The following is an 18019-nucleotide window of genomic DNA, read 5'->3' on the forward strand; positions in this document are numbered from 1 at the left end:
GAGGCAAAGGGAGGGATTTTAGCATTCGCCACAAGCAAATCGCTCTAATCCAGCTTTTGTCCTTGCATGATTAGGAAGCATTATGCCAGCGAGAAAGGGACAGGATTCCCAGGTCCCTGCTCAGTCAGCCGTGCCCTGGGGAGCTCTCACCCACAGCGTGACCCCAGCTGGGTCCTCCCCTGCTCAAAGGCTCCTTGTGCAGCTCCCCGAGCAAAGGAACCTGTGGCCTTGCTGGGATTGGGGGAGGAGAGGGCTATCCCTTAAGTTGTTGAATTTTAATGTTTTATGTGTTATTTTACTACACATGTGGCCAGAAATAGTGGGGGAGGGGGAGAGGCTACACAATCAGGGACAGATGGGACATGACAACCAACTGCCTCAGTGTCACGCACTGGTCGCTGGAGTGAAGCTGGCTCCTGGGCTGGAAGAAGCCAGGCCGCAGAGGTCAGCACGAGCTCAGGCCCTGGGATTCAGGACTCAAGAGTTGCTTGGTCCAGCTGGCTGCCTCTTTGGGGGAGGGGTGAATTCTGCCCAGTGTTGCTTCAGTTCTGCCCTGTGTCCCAGCATGGCGAACCCACCTTGTTCCCTGGCATAACTGCTTGCTCCATGGCTGGACGGGAATTCACCCTTCTTGTCTGGTCAGCCTGGGCCTTGCAGCGCTTTGCATGGGCCCCTGTCTCCTGCGTTGGGAAGAAGATTCCACTTCCACCATGTCAGTTGCTGGCTTCCTCATCTCTTCCCAAGGCTGCCTCTGCCCTGAGGCTGGTGTGGTTCTTTCCCACTGCTGCAGTCGTACAGGTGCGGTGCCTAGCATGCCCTGGGGCTGCAGGAGTCGGAGCAGGTCGCGGTGACATGGTGGTAAAAAACCTCAGCATTTGGTTTACAGTAGGACTCCCCTGTTGGGGCCTGCACCTCCCACACAACAGCATCCCAAGCATGGCTGGGTTGGCAAGGCTAAGAACCACTCCTATCCTCCTGTGTGTATTCCCTGGCCCCCACATTGCCCCTTCGCCCGTAGAACATCATTCAGTGTCATTGTGTGGTACATACAGCCATTCCGGTTGCCAGGGTCGTTCAGACCTTAAGTGCATCACCCCCTTCTGCATTGATGGGAACCTTCCCACAAACAACACCCTGATATTAAAGTGGATCTGACCCCCGCCTTTGGTCAGTCCCAGGTTCTCCCCAGGGAGCCCTCATGCCACCCTATCCTGCTGTGGTGTTGACTTTTTTCACCCTTTTGTTGCTCTCCCTCGGCTGGTGGAGGCCAACTGATTAGTCCCGCTGCCTTTGGGCTGTATCTGTGAAGCCGACTCATTTGCCACATATATGTGGGAGCTTGTAAATGTCAGCACTCTCCTTGTTAGTCATCTGGCTGGCTCCCTCGTGCGTGCACACCTTTTCAGCTCCTCGGAGATGCTGCAGCCGTTGAGTTGGAGCCGCGGCACTGGATTGGCTACTAGAGCCTCTCCACCCACACGTGTCTGAGAAAAACTATTATGTTTCCCAGTGTTTATATTAGCTCTGCATAAAATTTGTGTGCATGAAATCTTTAATGTTGCTCCTGACCTAGATTTATCTGTGTGGATCGAACGGGTGGAAAATTCACTTCACTTTTCAGCTGTCACTTTGGGAGCAGTTGAAGGTAATTGGGTTGGTTCTTTCCCATGTGGTCTGCAAGGCTGGTGTAGAATCCATACGGAATGGGCAGGGTCACCGTGAAAGCCATGGGAGGTTGGGGGGGAACCGTTTTTCCTGAAGTCCACCAATTCACTCTTGAAAGTTTACCGGGGCAATTTGGGGGATCTCAGTGCAGTTCCAAGTGAAGAGCTGGCTCTATCGAAGACTCCATGAGTCTAATTTATAGCATCATCGGTGGTATCGTTAACAAATCCAAGGGCTCAATGCGGCTGGCTAGATCACTCAGAAGAGTATGAGTAATCTCAGGGTCATGGGTTTGTGCCTCATGTTGGGTGCAACCCTTTATCGTTACAGGGGTAACGCTGACATTCTCTGGCCTGTGTTATGCAGAAGGTCAGACTTAATTTACTGGACCTTTCCAGCCTTAGACTCTATGAACCCTGCAGAGCCAACTCCCCTCTAGCATAGGGAGCTCCGGGTCCAAGCACTGTCTTGAGGCAATTGGGGTAAGTTTGCACTGATGCAGCCTCTGTTGTTGTTTGTATTTTGGTACCATCTGTGGAGCATGATCAGGGCTTGGGGTCCCCTTGTGCTTGGCGCTGTGTGTACGTGATGATGGGAGTCCCTGCCCCAAGGAGCTATTGTGTGGGCAAATCCAGAGCGTGTCTAAGGTGATCAAAGTGGGATTATGTCCCAGCAAAAAGTGCATTTAAAAAGCAAAAAGAGCGTTCAGCAAAGCAATTCAAGAGGTTTTAACTGATCGGAGAGAATGGGTCCCTCTTTCCATTCCCAGGGGAACGAAAGCAGAGGAGGAGCTGGCATCAAACCTCTTTGGGCTCAAACATCCCTGTTCCTGCCACCACCTGGGCCTCCCGCTGTCTGGTTTGGCTGCCTCTGATTTGTGTTCTCGCTCTTTGGGAGTGCTCTGTGGGTGGGAAGGAACTAGAGTAAGACTGCATGGGTCAGGAGAGAGCATCACCTGCAGAGAACGCGCCAGAATAACTGAACTTGTGAAATCGCAAATGGCTCCCGGTCCCCCAAAAGCGGGGACTCCTGCTGGCTGGGGTGCCTGCCTCTCTCCAGCTCGCCTGTCCGCTAGAGAACGTCTCTGCAGCTGGGAACGTGACGGGAGCCGGCAGCAGCTGAGCTGGGGCGCCTGGCTGTGCAAATGCAGAAGCCTGTTCTAGCTGCGTCCTTCAGGGCTGGGCAGGGCCCAGGGACGGCTTTGCTCTTTGGCAGCTGGCACTTGTGTCACCAGAGGCTGATAGCCCCACGAGGAGGCAAACATACAGGGAGTCAGAACCACCGTCGCTCGCTGCCCTGGGGCACAGAAAGCCCTGTGAGGGGCGAGTCCTCGGAGAGCTGGGCATTGGCTGTGGTGATGGGTGGGGTGAGATGGGCCAGCTGTTGGGTGGGAGAGCAGGGGCACTCGAAGGCCAGGCCATGGCCACTATGGCAGGAACCAATGAGGGGCACAGTCGGGTTAACTGGTTACAAATTGCACCCATCAGTTGGAGCCCAAGCAACGGCCTTGATGCCATCACAGCTGGGTTTCCGCAGCCAGTAGGCTGCCTCACTGTGCTCTCCGAGGGTGCTCTGAGCAGCTAGCCCGTGGGGCCCCAGAAACACCCTCTGCTCCAAAGACAAGGGGTAGGTTTGTTCTAGAGCCCCTCCCCTTGCCACCTAGGATGATGGGATTCCTTACGCAAAACCCATAACCCCTCTGTCTAGGCCTACAGTAGCCATTTGGGGTCACCGAGCCCTTCCTGGGACTGTCACTTGTGGCTTCCTCTGGCTTATGCCACCTGTGAGATGCTCCTTCCCTGTGGGTCATTGTATCCCTGGCCAGAATCACGATCTCAGCATCTAGAGAGACACAACACTTCAAGCTGACTGTCCTAATTCTTCCATCTCCCTGCCTGGGAGTGACTGAAGAGGGCTGAAAGCTCACCAGCTGCCTTTAGATTAAGCCAGGCTTTCAGCCAATGGAATTTATATTTTTTTAAATAATTATTTGGCATCTCATAAGCGACAAGCCCCAGAGGGCCAACTCCTTAGCAGGTGTAAATCAGCATTACTCCATTGAGGTCAGCAGCCCAATGCTGATTTACAGCAGCTGAGGCCCTGACGCACAGAATTCAGTGGCACAGGTTGGACCGGGCCGGACTCTTTCGTTGCTGACAGGGTCCCAGTGCAGATGCCTGCTAGTTACCCAGTGTGACTCCATCAAATTCCATTCTGCCGGTGGCCCATGAACTGATCTGCCACCAGCCTGCTGGGAAACTGGACCTCTTTGCTCGGGGACTGGCCAGAGGTAGGAAAATGGATAAGCTCTGATGCGAGTGAAGAGGTTGGGTAGTGTGGGGTGGATCGGAGGGGAAAAGCGAACCGCTCAAGACCCTGGTGTGTTAGTGAGAATTGGGATAGGCTGGGGCTAGATTCCTGTGTCACCTAGAACATCCAGAGGCAAAGGGAAGGGTTCTCCAGCAGCAACTGGCTGCAACGCTGGCAGCTAGAAAGCTGTGGGATCTGGGTCGCTCACTGGCACCCTGAGCCGCTGAGGCCCTCCCCATTAGCACAGGGGGTACCCAGCACCGCTTGGCTTCAAGCCCATCCATCTCTGAAGCCATTATAAAGAGAACATTTGGCAAAGCCTCGCCTCAGAGCGGGCCCTGTGCAAATAAACGCGTGAACTGACTGTGTTGCTGGCCTATCGTGAATGTTCTTTGTCTGGAGCCCGCTGGTGGGAGGTATGCCCTGGCACCTGGCAGTTTCAAATCTCTTGATGTGATGCTGGCCCCAGCATCCTGCATGTGAGGGCAGGTGACTGTTCACTGTTGCCTTTCAGTAGCTCAGCAGGCCTTGGGATGTGGGGGTCCAGGGGGAGTGATACCAGCACCACTAACTGGCCATTGAGCAATACTACCCAGGGCAGGTGATGGCACCCTGGGCTGGAAGTAAAGGGGAGACAGTTTCTGGCCTCACAGGGGGACATACTTGGTTCTTGCCAGGATATGCTCTGCATAGGGACAGGTCTAGCTAGATAAGCAGCCCTGCAATGTGGTAAAACAGGGATCTGCACAGTACCAGCATCTTCCTGTGCAGTTAAATCTCTGGGCACAGTAACTTTTTCCCCAGTGTACCTTTTGGAGGCTGGCCTTTTAAATTTAGCAGCGACATTCAACTGCAGCCCTAAAGTAGCCATCTCGCACCTGGTAGCTGCTGGCAGCCTCTCTGGGCGGTGAGGCCCTGTTGTTTCCTCCTCCTTAATACTGAGGAGAAGGCAGGTTTCTCCAGACATTTTACTCCTGGGGGCAGGGGCAGCAGGTATGTATAATTTTTGGTGGTGCCCAGAATGGGTCCAAGTCCTGCCCCCCGTCCAACACCTGCCTAACACTCTGGGAGGGAGTTTGGGTAGGGGAGCGGTGCAGGCACTGGGCAGGAGTTTGGGTTCAGGAGCGGGTTTGGGGTGCAGGCTCTGGGAGGGAGTTTGTGTGTGGGGTGTGTGCTCTGGGCTGGGACAGGGGGTTAGGGTGTAGGAGTGGGTATGGGGGGTGGGCTCTGGGAGGGAGTTTGTGTGCGGGCTCTGGGCTGGGGCAGGGGGTTGGGATGTGGGAGAGGGTGAGGGGTGCAATGCTTACCTTGGGTGGCTCCCAAAAGCAACCTGCACACCCCTCTAGCAACGGCTCCTAGGCTGGGGGGCCAGAGGGTCTCTGTGCGCCACTGGCCACAGGCACCTCCCCCGCAGCTCCCATTGGCTGCAGTTCCCAGCCAATGGGAGCTGCGGAGTCAGTGCTCAGGGCGGGTGCAGTGCATGGTGACTCCCCCCCCACACACCCAAGGCCATAGGGCTGTTCCAGCCACTTCCAGGAGTGGCATGGAGCGAGGCTGGGCAGGAAGCCGCCTTAGCCCTGCTGCACTGCTGATGGTGGTGACTGGGGCCCGCTGAGCGCTTTTAAATTGCGTGGGGGTGGCAGGTGGGGCTGGGAGATGCTCTGGGGCAGGCATGCGGGGGCGGCAGACAGGGCCGGGGGAGAGACCCAGCCCTAAACATTGGTGGAGCCGGGCCCCCGGGCCCTGAATATTCCTGGAGCATGGGCACCACGGGCCCATATAACTCACTGCCCTTGCCTGGGGGAGAGAGTCTTGTGTGTGCAGAGCGGGACCCACAGGCTCTGGGAAGCATCAGAGGGGTGGCCGTGTTAGTCTGGATCTGTAAAAGCGGCAAAGAGTCCTGTGGCACCTTATAGACTAACAGACATAGTGGAGCATGAGCTTTCGTGGGTGAATACCCACTTTGGGGGAGGACTGGGTTTACAGGTGGCCTGATCAGACATACCCATTCCCACAGTAAATTAACCCTGCGCTTGATCACTTCCAGGAGCCAGACTGTGTGCTGGAGCTTGCAGCCAGCAAGGAGTCACTAACCATTGCTCTAAAGTGGGCATGAACCGTGCTTTAAGCCCCTCCAGCTAAAAAGTCACTGTGGGGACAGAGAACGGGCCGGAAAGGGGACTGTCGGTAAAGGCTGAAGGCTGGGGCAGGATGGGCTTTGGAAGAGGCTGGGGGAGTGGGCCTCCTCCCCTTGCCCTTGTGGGGGAGGATGGGCAGAGGGGAGGCTGCTCTCAGGAAGGCAGGTTAGCGTCCCCTTTAGTGCAGTCAGCTCCCATCTCAGTGCTGTGCCGCCTCTGGAGGGGAATCTCTTCATCCTGCTAGCCCAGCGTTTGAGCCGACCCAGGCCTCACACCGTCAGCTCTGTGGAAACCCTGGCAGGATAGTCCATGGAAACTGCTGGCGGCCTGCACCGGGTCAATAGCATTAATCAACACCCCTCTGGGCTATGGCAGCCCTTGACGGATCAGCCTCAGCAGCTCCCGGGGCTGCCTGGTGAGGCTCTGGCCTTTTCTCACTGGTGCTTCTCTGTGAGGCTGGCCCCGGGCTGTGCTTCGTTTACACTGGCATAGGTTGGGTGACCTCTACCAGAGAGACCCCGTACTGCTGCCTTCCCTCCCTTTTACCCTCTTGTGGCTGGGCTTTGCTGCTTTGCCAGACCAGCTGGGCTGAATCAGAAATGCCTTGGAACCTCCTGGCCTGACCCTGGGTGGCAGGGGCAGATCTATTCCCTTGTCCCACAGGCTCAGATTTGGAAACGGCCACAACCCAGGGCTATGAGAAGCAGCAACTCTTTGTGATTATACTGGGGTGTGTGTGTGTGTTTGTACTGGGGGGAACCTGAGCCGTCTGCTTCCTGGTCACGACCTTCCCATACTCCCACTGCTGGGGAATGGCTCCCTCCACCCCTCCGAACTGTAGTTAGCATAACAAGCCTTCGTTCCTTTCAGCTGTGAGCCCTTTGCGGGAGGGGCTGTGTCTCCCTGTGTGGCTGGACAGGACCCAACACATTGTGGGCCTGAGGCATTTACACCCAGGTAATTCTATGGATGGCAGTGGAGTTACTCCAGATCTACACCCGTGACAGTGCGAGGAGCACCCAGTGCTCTCTCTGGGTGCTCACAACACCCCATTAATGCTGGTCACTCAGCCTGCAGCTTCCAGCCTGGGGAGGCCTCTCCCCTCTAGGGACCTCACAAGCCTGTCTCTGGATAAAGGGCTCCAGCTCCGATCCTGGGCTCCATATGAGGAATTGAAGGGGCTTTCCCCCCACACACAGGGTCAGTGGGAGACCAAGGGGCCGGTGCTGCAGAGAGAGTCCATTGCAAGTGTTAGGCAGCTGGAGAAAGTCCCCTGGTGCAGGCAGGGACTTTGCCCTGGGCTGTGGTCTCCACTAGAGGTGGTCTCCTTGTGCAAACAGCCCGTTAGTTTGGGAGGATGCAATCGAATGGGACTCCTGCCCACCCATGTGGATCCAACTTCACAATAGGGGCCTTACATGGGCTCCTTGGGGCCGGGGTTGTGTCCGCTTTTTGTGGATGGTGTGAATACTTCAGTGGCGGTCACAGCGGGGAAGGCCTGTCTTGGTGCTCCCTGCTCTGTGTTACTGTGACACCCTGAAGGCAGGTGCCAGATGGGAGTCCCAGGGAGAGGCTGGCATCTGCCAATCTGATTCAATAGGGAGATCTAGACGGGGATCAGGATGTTAAAAAATATGAATGTAAAATGTGCACCTGAGAGACTCTAGCTGGTGCTGAGAATCCAGAGGTTCGGGGGCAGCTTCATCTCTCCTGCAGCTCAGGGGGCACAGACAGGAGTGTTCAGAGAGCTCGGGACATGGATCAGCAAGGGCGAGATCTGTAGACACCCATGTTCCACCATTGGCCCCATACCCACAGGCTTCTCTTTCCAGCAGAAGGAGACAGGAGCTGGCCCAGCTGTAGAGACACTTAACTGCAGGGGGCTCAGACCCTGAGGTACCCCCCTCCCCCAGATACTGAGCATTTTGGGGATGGGCATTTATTCATGTCAGCGTTAAGCCATGTAAATACAGCTCGGGCAGACATAGGGGGTGTGTGTGTGTCTTGGTGTGGGTGTACTGATGGTGTTTGTGGAGTTCCTGTATGCATGTGGCTCAAAGTCATACACACAGATTCCCATACAGAATGTGGGTCTCCGAGTACATATGTTGAGCGTGTATGTAGGCATCTGGGAGCGTGTGCACTTTGCATGTGCCTATATGAGTCTGTCGGCCAGCCTATGTGACTGGCTGTGCGTCTGTGGTTCTCTGTGTGTGGGTTGAGTGTATATGGGTGTGTCTGTGCTTCAGTGTGTTTGTAGCATGGCTCACTGCCTGTAGTTGTGGTGTCTGAATTTGACTCTTTCCATAAGAGCGGCCACACTGGGTCAGACCAAAGGTCCATCTAGCCCAGTGTCCTGTCTTCCGACGGTGGCCAATGCCAGCTGCCCCAGAGAGAATGAACAGAACTGGGAATCATCAAGTGACCCATCTCCCATTCCTAACTTCTGGCACATAGAGGCTAGGGACATCATCCCTGCCCATCCTGGCTAATAGCCATTGATGGACCTAGCCTCCATCCTTCCCTTACTCAGAAAAAGCAAGGTTTCAACCAATGCAAAAGCTAGTTTAATAAATGTAAAAGAACAGAGAAGGAAGGATTGGCCCCAATGTGTATGTGTGTTAGAGTGGCCCAGAAAGGTAAATAAGCACCCCTTCCTCCTCCAAAATAGCCCTTGAATTGCCAAGTGCATTTCCCAGTGGTTTAAAGTAAATTCCCAAGGCCTGTGGGAGGCTCCAGCCTCTCCTCTCCAGGGGCTTTTGATGGTCTGTAGGGCTCAGGAAAGGGTGGAGAGCTTTGCCCCTTCTGTATTTCCCAGGTCAGATTGGTAGACACCCTGGGGGGCTGTCGCCTTCTGCTGCAGTGTGGGGCATGGGTCACTTGCAGGTTTGAACTAGAGTCAGTGGTGGATTCTCTGTAACTTGACATATTTCAATCAAGATTTGTGGGTGTCAGTAACTGAGTCAGAGGTTATGGGGCTATTCCAGGCTTGGTGGACGGGGTTCTGTGGGCTGCAGTGTGCGGAAGGTCAGACTAGATGATCATGATGAGCCCTTCTGGCCTTAAAGTCTGTGAGCCTATCTGGGGCTTCTTATCAGCCTGTGCCTAAGGCAGCAACAGAGAGAGCACCTGATGGCCTGGCCATTGACCCCCTTGCTGCCCTGGGGCATCCCTTCCTCCTCAGCTCCACGGGATTCTACGGCCAATGAACCCTTGTGTTGGCCCTTGTGATGTGCCTGCCTGACTGTTGAATTGAGATGGAAAGCAACGCTGGCTCCACTTTGGTCCGGGTGCCTCTGGGACCAGCCTCCTCCTCCAGCTCCCTGCTGCAGAGTTCCTTCCACCCAGCCGCCGCAGGATGAGGGCAGCTCCTCTGAGAGGCCCCAGTAAAATATTTAACAGCCACAAGCCGCTCAGCAGCCTGGTTTCTATTTCTGTCTTAAGCAAAAACTAGGTCACCTGCTGCCCTCCCTCCCTCCCAGCGAACCTGCAGGGACTTGGAATGTGACCCTCCGGGATGCAGCACCAGGCCTGAGCTAGGGGTTCTCACCCTATCTCCTGAACCCCAAGCAATTCAGAGAGCCAACCCACAGAGAGAGGTGGCAACTGCAGCAAAAATACCTGTGACCCAGTGCAGTTCTCCGGGGGTTGTGATTGCCTGGAGAACATGGTAGAAGTCCTTGAATAATCTCTCAACTATTCCCTCAACAGTCCAGATCCAAAGCCCATTGACTGCACTGGGAGGTTTTCCATTCGCTTCCCTGAGGTTTGGCTCAAGCCCAGTGACAAAGATCTTGCTAGGGAAGACACGCAGGGCTGGCTGCCTTCATTTGGTACAGGTATGTATTTATTCATTGAGTTTTGTTCACCAATACAGTGAAAAATGGCATTAAAATGTACAATGGGTCATTCTTAGAATGGCATGACCTTTTCTTTTTTTTTCTTTTTTTGCTTTGTTGTCCTCATAAAATGACACAGTATATTATTGAAAAGATGATCGTTTCTCATGCACATCAGACCAGAATAAGCTTTTTAAAAAATTAAATCAAATTAAAGTACAAAATTAAAAACACCCACTCGGAACATCCCCCATGAAAGAGGAGTCAAATAACCAGCGAGTTATCCAAGCACATTCGTAGCCAGTGCAATCAGATCTTCTAAAGTCATTATGTTTCTGCATGGTCCGTCAATAAAGCCATTAATCACAGTATAAGATTCTTAGATACATTTGTTTACGGGTGTTTTGAGGTGTGCAAAACCCTAACCACAGCCCAGAAGTCCTGTCCAATACTGATATATAGAATTACGAGAACCAACCATTTAAATTCCATTCTTTACACTTATTTTCCTTTCCTATGGGAAAAATATGAACAATCTTTGATGCAGTATTTCAACCTTAGACACTAGCAGATCATTTTTAACAAAGATTCGGATATAAAAATACAAATATGAGGAGTTCTGTTAAAAAGAAGCGTGCCAGAGTGGGATGACCAGTGGCACCAAGATGTGGCACCAGGACCAGGAAGCTCATGCAAAAAAGATGGAGCAAAAATGTCTCTCGACAGCAAAACGATCACTGTCTTTTATATTATAGTCCATCCGGGTCGGAACCTCTGCCTTCCATTCAGCACTGCTGGCTTTGGATTTGCGACCGATCTGCTGGTATTTTGCAAACTGGACAGGGATGAGGTGTGGGGCTGGATGGATGAGTTAGAGAATGGGTGTGGGTCTGAAATACAGCAGGGGGGTGACTGCACGCACAATGAGCCTGCTACAGCTAGAGAGGTGTGTGTCTGTGCAGGGGCGAGATACACAGCCACTCGGAGAGAGACAGAGAAAGGTGTAAAGAGCATGGCTACAGGAGCCCTCTTCGAGATGAGACCGCTGGGCGATCCCAAGGGCTCCGCGCTCTCAGGGGAACAGCACCTCGGCATCGTGGCATGGGGAAAGTGTGGGGGGGGGCTTAGTGGGGCTGGGAAGAAGGGCATGGGAGAGGAGTGGGGGCTGGAATGGACAGCTCCCTGGAAGTGCCGCTGGAATGGACAGCTCCTCAGGAGGGTGCTGGAATGGACAGCTCCGCGGGGAGGGCGCTGGAATGGACAGCTCCGCGGGGAGGGCGCTGGAATGGACAGCTCCGCGGGGAGGGCGCTGGAATGGACAGCTCCCCGGGGAGGGCGCTGGAATGGACAGCTCCGCGGGGAGGGCGCTGGAATGGACAGCTCCCCGGGGAGGGCGCTGGAAGTGGCGCTGGAATTGACAGCTCCCCGGGGAGGGCGCTGGAAGTGGCGCTGGAATTGACAGCTCCCCGGGAGGACGCTGGAAGTGGCGCTGGAATGGACAGCTCCCCGGGGAGGGCGCTGGAAGTGGCGCTGGAATTGACAGCTCCCCGGGAGGGCGCTGGAAGTGGCGCTGGAATGGACAGCTCCCCGGGGAGGGCGCTGGAATGGACAGCTCCGCGGGGAGGGCGCTGGAATGGACAGCTCCGCGGGGAGGGCGCTGGAATGGACAGCTCCGCGGGGAGGGCGCTGGAATGGACAGCTCCGCGGGGAGGGCGCTGGAAGTGGCGCTGGAATTGACAGCTCCCCGGGGAGGGCGCTGGAAGTGGCGCTGGAATTGACAGCTCCCCGGGAGGGCGCTGGAAGTGGCGCTGGAATGGACAGCTCCCCGGGAGGGCGCTGGAAGTGGCGCTGGAATGGACAGCTCCCCGGGAGGGCGCTGGAAGTGGCGCTGGCCCTGGATAGCGCCTCAGTAGCCGGCTCCTCCATTCTGCAGGGAGGGGGGTTGCGAGGGCAGGACGTGGTGCTGAAAAAGATGGCATCTCCGGGGTGGGCACGGCGCCCTGAAAATCTGGACGGGGATGGACGGCCAGCTCCCTTTGTCCCATCGCTCTCGGCTGGATGCTGAGGAGGGTGAGATGGCCCCATCCGTTACCGCCTCGGGCTGGGGTCTGGGTTGGGGGTGGAAGGTGTCGCCAGCAGCCTCATCTCCTTCCTTTGCTTTCCTCGTTGACCACAGTCCAACAAACATGCACGGCCAAAAGTGCTTAAAATCAGTGAACAGAGTCTGCAGCTCAGTGCAGGCGCCTCCTCTGCCGGCTTATACCCCAGAAGGCGACTTGTCTGTCATCCCCTTCAGCACCTCGTCTATTCTATCATCTTCGATCACCACTGCAGGGGGGACAAGCAGACAGTCAGGATCCAGGAGCAGGAGCCCCTAAGCAAGGCTGGGCTGGGCTGGCGGAGATGGTCTCTTGTGGGGCTTAGGCTCGCAGTATTTGCCTCTCCCTATACACCTCCCCCCCCCCCCAAGCCAACATCGGCTGGAGAAATCTGCCCCAGGAAAATGGCTCCCGGAGCGAGCCCCTTGCCTGTCCGGCTTGCTGCGGGGGCGCAGGGCGAGCTAAGGTGGTGCCGGCAGGAGCGGGCACAGAGTGCGGCTGGGGGAGCGGGGTGGGGGTGGGGGACGCCCCAGCAGGGACACTGGGAGGGTGGCGCGGACAATGGAGAGCCCTGGGCTTTGGCAGGAGCCGCTCTCTGGCATGTGCGATGACAGAGCCCGGCCCGATCCCTCCAGGGGAACGCGGGTGGTGGTGGTGGGGTTCTCCGTTCCCTTTCCCCGAGCCTGGGGAGACCCTTCCCCACTGCGGATCCGGATGGAGGGGCGGGGGGGGGGGTCCAGAGCCACTCCTGCCACGGGGGAAGGCAGGGGGCGCTTACCTCTCTTGGCCCTGCCGATCTGCCCCAGCTTGGGGGGCCGCTTGGCCTGGTTGCCCCCGAAGAAGGAGTTGGTGTCCTGGAGCCGGCAGCTGAAGGAGATCTCGCTGACTTCGGAGTCGGTGCCGAAGCGGGCCACCTTCTCCTCGCTGTAGGGGAGGATCTCAGACATGCTGGCGGCGGCCGGGGTCCTGCGGGGCGGCCGGAGAGCGCGATCCGGCAGCGGAGCCGGGCGGGCGGGCTGGCGAGGGAGTGCGGAGCGCTGCAGCCTGCCGAGGTGTCTGTGCGCTGGGGCTGGGGCAGCCCTACATCATAAAGGAAACCCAGGCGGAAGAATGAAGTCATGCATCCGGGGCTGGTGCGCTGAGGCCCCTGCTCTGGAAGGTCCTCCCCCTGGCCCCCCCCGGCCCTCCCCCAGCTCCCCCCCCGTCCCAGCCCTCCCCCCCCCCGCCCCCGGCTGCGCGGGGGGAAGGGAGGAGGGTGACATCAAGAGGCAAGAGCGGAATGACAATGAGATTGCAGCAAAAGCGGAGGGGAGGCATCCGGGGTCCCTGCCTCTCCCCCACGCCCGGCGCTCCCGGGGCTGGTCTCTCTGTGCCCCCCCCCCCGGGCAGCTACACACACTCCCCAGGGCCGGGGTGGGGGAGGCTGCTTCAGCCAGACACCTGAGGGCTCCCTGCCTGTCCCCCCTCTGTATCTTCCCCCCCCCCGTGCCTCTCCCGGCCCGTTCCTCCCCCTCTGTGTCTTTCCCTGCCCTTCCCCCCCGTAACCCCCCTGTTCCTCCCCCCTGTGTCTTCCCCCCACCCCGTGCCTCCGTTGGCCCTTTCCTGCCCCTCTGTGTCTTTCCCTTCCCTTCCCCCCCCGTAACCCCCCTGTTCCTCCCCCCTGTGTCTTCCCTCCACCCCGTGCCTCTGTTGGCCCTTTTCTGCCCCTCTGTGTCTTTCCCTGCCCGTCCTCCCCCTGTATCCCACCCCGTTCCTCCCCCTCTGTGGTCCCCCCCCCCCAGTGTCTCCCCTCGGCTCTTTCTTCCCTCTCTGTATCTTCCCTGCCTCCCCCGGCGCTTTCCTTCCCTCTCTGTGTTCCCCCCCGCGTGCCTCCCCTGGCTCTTTCCTGCCCCCTCTGTGTCTCCCCCACCCCCCTTGCCTCCCCTGGCCCTTTCCTCCCCCCTCTGGATCTCCCCCCGTGCCTCCCCCTGCCCTTTCCTGCCCCCTCTGTGTCTCCCCAACCCCACATGCCTCCCCTCGGCCCTTTCCTCCCCCCTCTGTGCCTCCCCCAGCAGTTCCCTGCCCCTCTGTGTCTCCCCCACTCCCTCTTGTCTCCCCCGGCCCTTTCCTCCCCTCTTTGTGTGTCTCCCCCCGGCCCTGCCCCAGGTTTTGTCTCTCTCTTCCCCCTCCCCCATTGTCGATCTTTCTCTCCTGACAACAAAGCCTGTATTTTTAAAAAATGCCCCCTCTTATTCCTTTTCCATACCAACTTCCCGGCCCCAGCCCCCACCCCCATGTCCTAGGCACAGGTCCTCCACCAGCCTTCACCTTCCCCAGGAGCCTGTTAGTAACATCTTCAAAAGCAACCCCCACCCATCCTCCTAAGTGGCTCCTGGTGCTGCTTAAAGTTGCAAATTAGCTTCCCTAACAACCCCTGCTCTCAGATTGAGGGGTGGGGTGAAACACCTGCTTCTGGCCTGAAAGTCTCCCTGCCTGGTCTCTGCTGCAAGGTGAGGTTGTGTGTGTGTGTCTCCCTCTCTCTCTGTGTTAATATCGGTGGTGACTGCTTCACCCAGACAGCATTAGCATCAGTTTAGCTAGTGCCAAGGATGTGAATGGTGATTAACCAATTGTGGCAGTGATGCAAAGGCCCACATGCTGCTCTTTAACGCACGCATGCTTCCAGCTCATGGAAGTGGCATGCTGTGTCTACAGTTGTTTTGCAGCTCCTCAGAGCTTCAAGCCCTGAAGGCTAAGGCCTTGCCTATACTGGGGCTATTGGTTCTGGTGTAGATTGTACTGTACCAGTGGAGTATGGAGCATGGACTGGTGCAGCTTATCCTGTGAGTGTGAGTCGCCTCCCGAAGAGCCATGCACAGAAAGGACCCTCTGCACTAGGTACCATGCAGAGAGAGAAAGGGCTAGTTCTCTGTAATACTATCTCCCTTCTCCATCTCCTAGGGTCAATACTGGGGAGGTGGGATAGAGATTGGATGGGCTAGGGAAGCAGTCCCCAGACATGTTCTTGGCATGACCCCATTTTTCTCACCTGTATGGCTTCCCATGCCCCCAGATGGCATGGAGGATGCCACTTAAAAATGGCAGCCTCCCTGCAGCGTGACCTCACACGCACTGTACGTGCAAGGTCATGTTGCACGGAGGAGGCCATTTTGCTTTAGAAAATGGCCTCCTCCTTCTCCTCACAGTGTGACGTCACACGCATACAGTGAGTATGAGGTCACGCTGCACGGAGGGCACCATTTTGTTGAGCAAAATACCACTCTCCATCTGGCATGACCTCACACAAATGGGGTGGGGGATGTGAGGTCACACTGTGTGGAGGAGGCCATTTTGTAAAATGGCCTCCTCCACAACCCCACCTGCTGATGGAGTGAGCCCACTTGGGGTTGTGACCGTTTGGGAACCACTAGATTATGGGAAGGAGTGGGCAGGCCAGGGGAGGGGGAGATACACCCCCTCTCCCCTACTCTTTGAGAAACCAACTGTAGGCTAGTGCAACAAGAAATAGCTGCTCAGAAACGTGTCTGTTCTGAGGACAAGACAACTAGCCTGTTGAACGTGCCGCTTACAGGGGCACTGAGGGAAAGATGGCATGCCTTCAAGAGAAGGGAATCTATCTGCGGCAGAAGCCAGGGGCTCTCGGTTACACCAATAGCAGTCAGGAGTCGCTCCCTTGAACCCCAGTACAAAACCAATGCAAGTGAGGAGAGAACCACGTCCCGGGTGGGCTGGACCTTTACAGTGATGAAATGAGGGTCATCCAGACCCTACAGGCATGGGTTACAAAACCCTATGTATAAGAGCATGGAAAACCAGGCTGAGATACGTACACATTTGTAGTTCTGGGAGTACAGAGCGAGCCTAGGCTATTGAGATGATTGAGCTATAAAATATGGGATGGAGTCCATCACGGGAGAGCTTTCCTCCAAGGTGAAACGCACCCCCCCGGCAGAATGCCAAGGGTCGGTGCATCAGTTATGTCCCTGTGTAAACCTTTAACATGAGGTTTAAGTGGCTTCTAAGGCCCTGGCCTAAGGTTGAATTTCACCCTTCGGGAACTCTGATACAGGCAGGTCAGAGCTGGGGGAGGGGGCTGCAGGCAGGAGGGTGGGGGTATGGGAGAACGCTAGGAATGGGGTATCAGACAAGAGAAGGGAAGAGAGCAGCAAATAATTCACCGATCCAGAATCGATCACTTGGGCTGTGTGATCGGAAAGCCTCACATCCATGGTGTTTCTGCTTCCTGTCTGGATGGATGAAACTGTCGTAAGCAGGAGAAAGGGAATCAAAGAGATTTCACAGTGGAGGCAGAAGTGTTTCCTGTGCGAAGAGAGTCACATAGAGTTTAAGGGCAGAAGGAGGCCACCAGAGCATCAAGTATGACCACAGGCCACGAGACCACAGGCACCCCTACACCCAGCCGAGCAATCAGAATTAGACCAAAGTGTTACTGCCTGCAGAAGAGTAAACTGTGTGTGCCATGGGCATCTAATGTTTGATTCCAAGGGAAGAACCACTACTGGCAGGATTCGCCCCAAATCTTTCTATTTCTAGGGCACCTCTCACCATAGCACACAGCCCATCTGCCACAGGTCAGCATCAAGGCAGGCCCTTGTCTCTGCAAACTCCTCCTGCCTTTGGCATTAACTGTGGGTTTCACATGCAAGACGGTCCTTTGTCCATATGTCCGTGCTGGGCTTTCTCCTGGACTGTGGAGCATACACAGAGCTTTCTCTTTCCCAGGGGCTCACAATTCTTCTTTGCCATGCAAAAGGCAATAGGGCCTGTCCACGCAGCATAACTGCAGACAGTTTAGAGGTAAAGCAGCAGAACTATAGAAAACCAAGGGTGAAGCTGATCTGCATTCAGGAACCCTGCACAAGGGCCTCTGAGATACTTAGGACCATGTGAACTGAGTGTACAGGACCGTGCCTTCGCCCTAAAGGCATGATTTAATGAGAGTTACGCTTCTGGATCTGAGGGTAGAACTGAGACCTAAGTTTATTTCATCCACCTTTGTATAGCAGGGAAAATGCATATAGGGCAGGCCAACATATATAGTCAGACCAACTGGTGAGGGGGCATGGAATACAAGGTTAAAATGGCCTCAAGGGGGTTGGCTGTTGCTCCAGAGCGCTTCACACATCTTGGTCTCCCATCACTGGCTCTAGGTACTATGCTGATTGGAAGGTTTTCCAGTTTCTTTCCATAGCTTCCCAAAGGCCCAGCTAAACAAACAGTACGGGCCTGTCAGATGTGATGCCAGCATGCTGACTCGGAGGCAAAACGATGCCTCCACTGATAAAGAAAGGTGTCAAGAGGATGGCATAAGCAAGAGGCGTGTCCTTTACCAGTCCAGAGCACTCTTCGGGCCTCTTTTCACCCCCACACAGGTGTCTAAGCCAGTCACTATTGGCACGACGCTTCTATTACGGCTTTTCAGAGTCAAAGTGCTGTGAAAGTGCGACAGCTTGTGTGTGTGATGCTGTGTGTGTGTCTGGTTTTGCATGTGCAGGGTTGGTATCTACGGCGCCAACCTTTGGAAAGTGCTTTGGGATCTTTGGGTGATAAGTGCTTTAGCAGAAGGGATCGTTGTGAATTATCATTGTACTGGTAATCATGATTTCGTTTGTCTGTGTGAGCTGTAGCTCACGAAAGCTCATGCTCAAATAAATTGGTTAGTCTCTAAGGTGCCACAAGTACTCCTTTTCTTTCTGAAACCTTTATATTACAGTTGTCCCCAGAGACTGCGGTCAGGATTGGGGCCCTATTGGGTGTGGCACAAACCCAGGGGAAGATATGTCCCTGCCAGAAAGAATTAACAATCAAATGGAGGATCAGTCACATCAAGTAAATGTGACAAACAACGGGAGGGAGGCCAAGGGCACCAGTGATAAGATCCTGTGGGCCCAGATTATTGTTACAGCTGCTCTGAACTGGCTGATCCAACCTCATGTGAGCATTTATA

The 18019-nt window shown here is 55.7% G+C and overlaps 1 protein-coding gene across 1 annotated transcript; it reads right to left on the minus strand.

The window, feature by feature from the left end:
- Positions 1-9942: 9942 nt before the first annotated feature.
- CAMK2N2 (calcium/calmodulin dependent protein kinase II inhibitor 2) lies at positions 9943-13197 on the minus strand. The gene is made up of 2 exons (XM_073359202.2): positions 12830-13197; positions 9943-12280 (listed from the first exon to the last, which is right to left on the minus strand). The coding sequence occupies exons 1-2, from the start codon at positions 12996-12998 to the stop codon at positions 12210-12212; spliced, it is 240 nt and encodes a 79-aa protein (XP_073215303.1). The 5' UTR covers positions 12999-13197; the 3' UTR covers positions 9943-12209.
- Between the last annotated feature and the right edge of the window lie 4822 nt (positions 13198-18019).

The sequence above is a fragment of the Lepidochelys kempii genome, chromosome 9, assembly GCF_965140285.1.
Source record: "Lepidochelys kempii isolate rLepKem1 chromosome 9, rLepKem1.hap1, whole genome shotgun sequence".
NCBI classification, from domain to species: Eukaryota; Metazoa; Chordata; order Testudines; family Cheloniidae; genus Lepidochelys; species Lepidochelys kempii.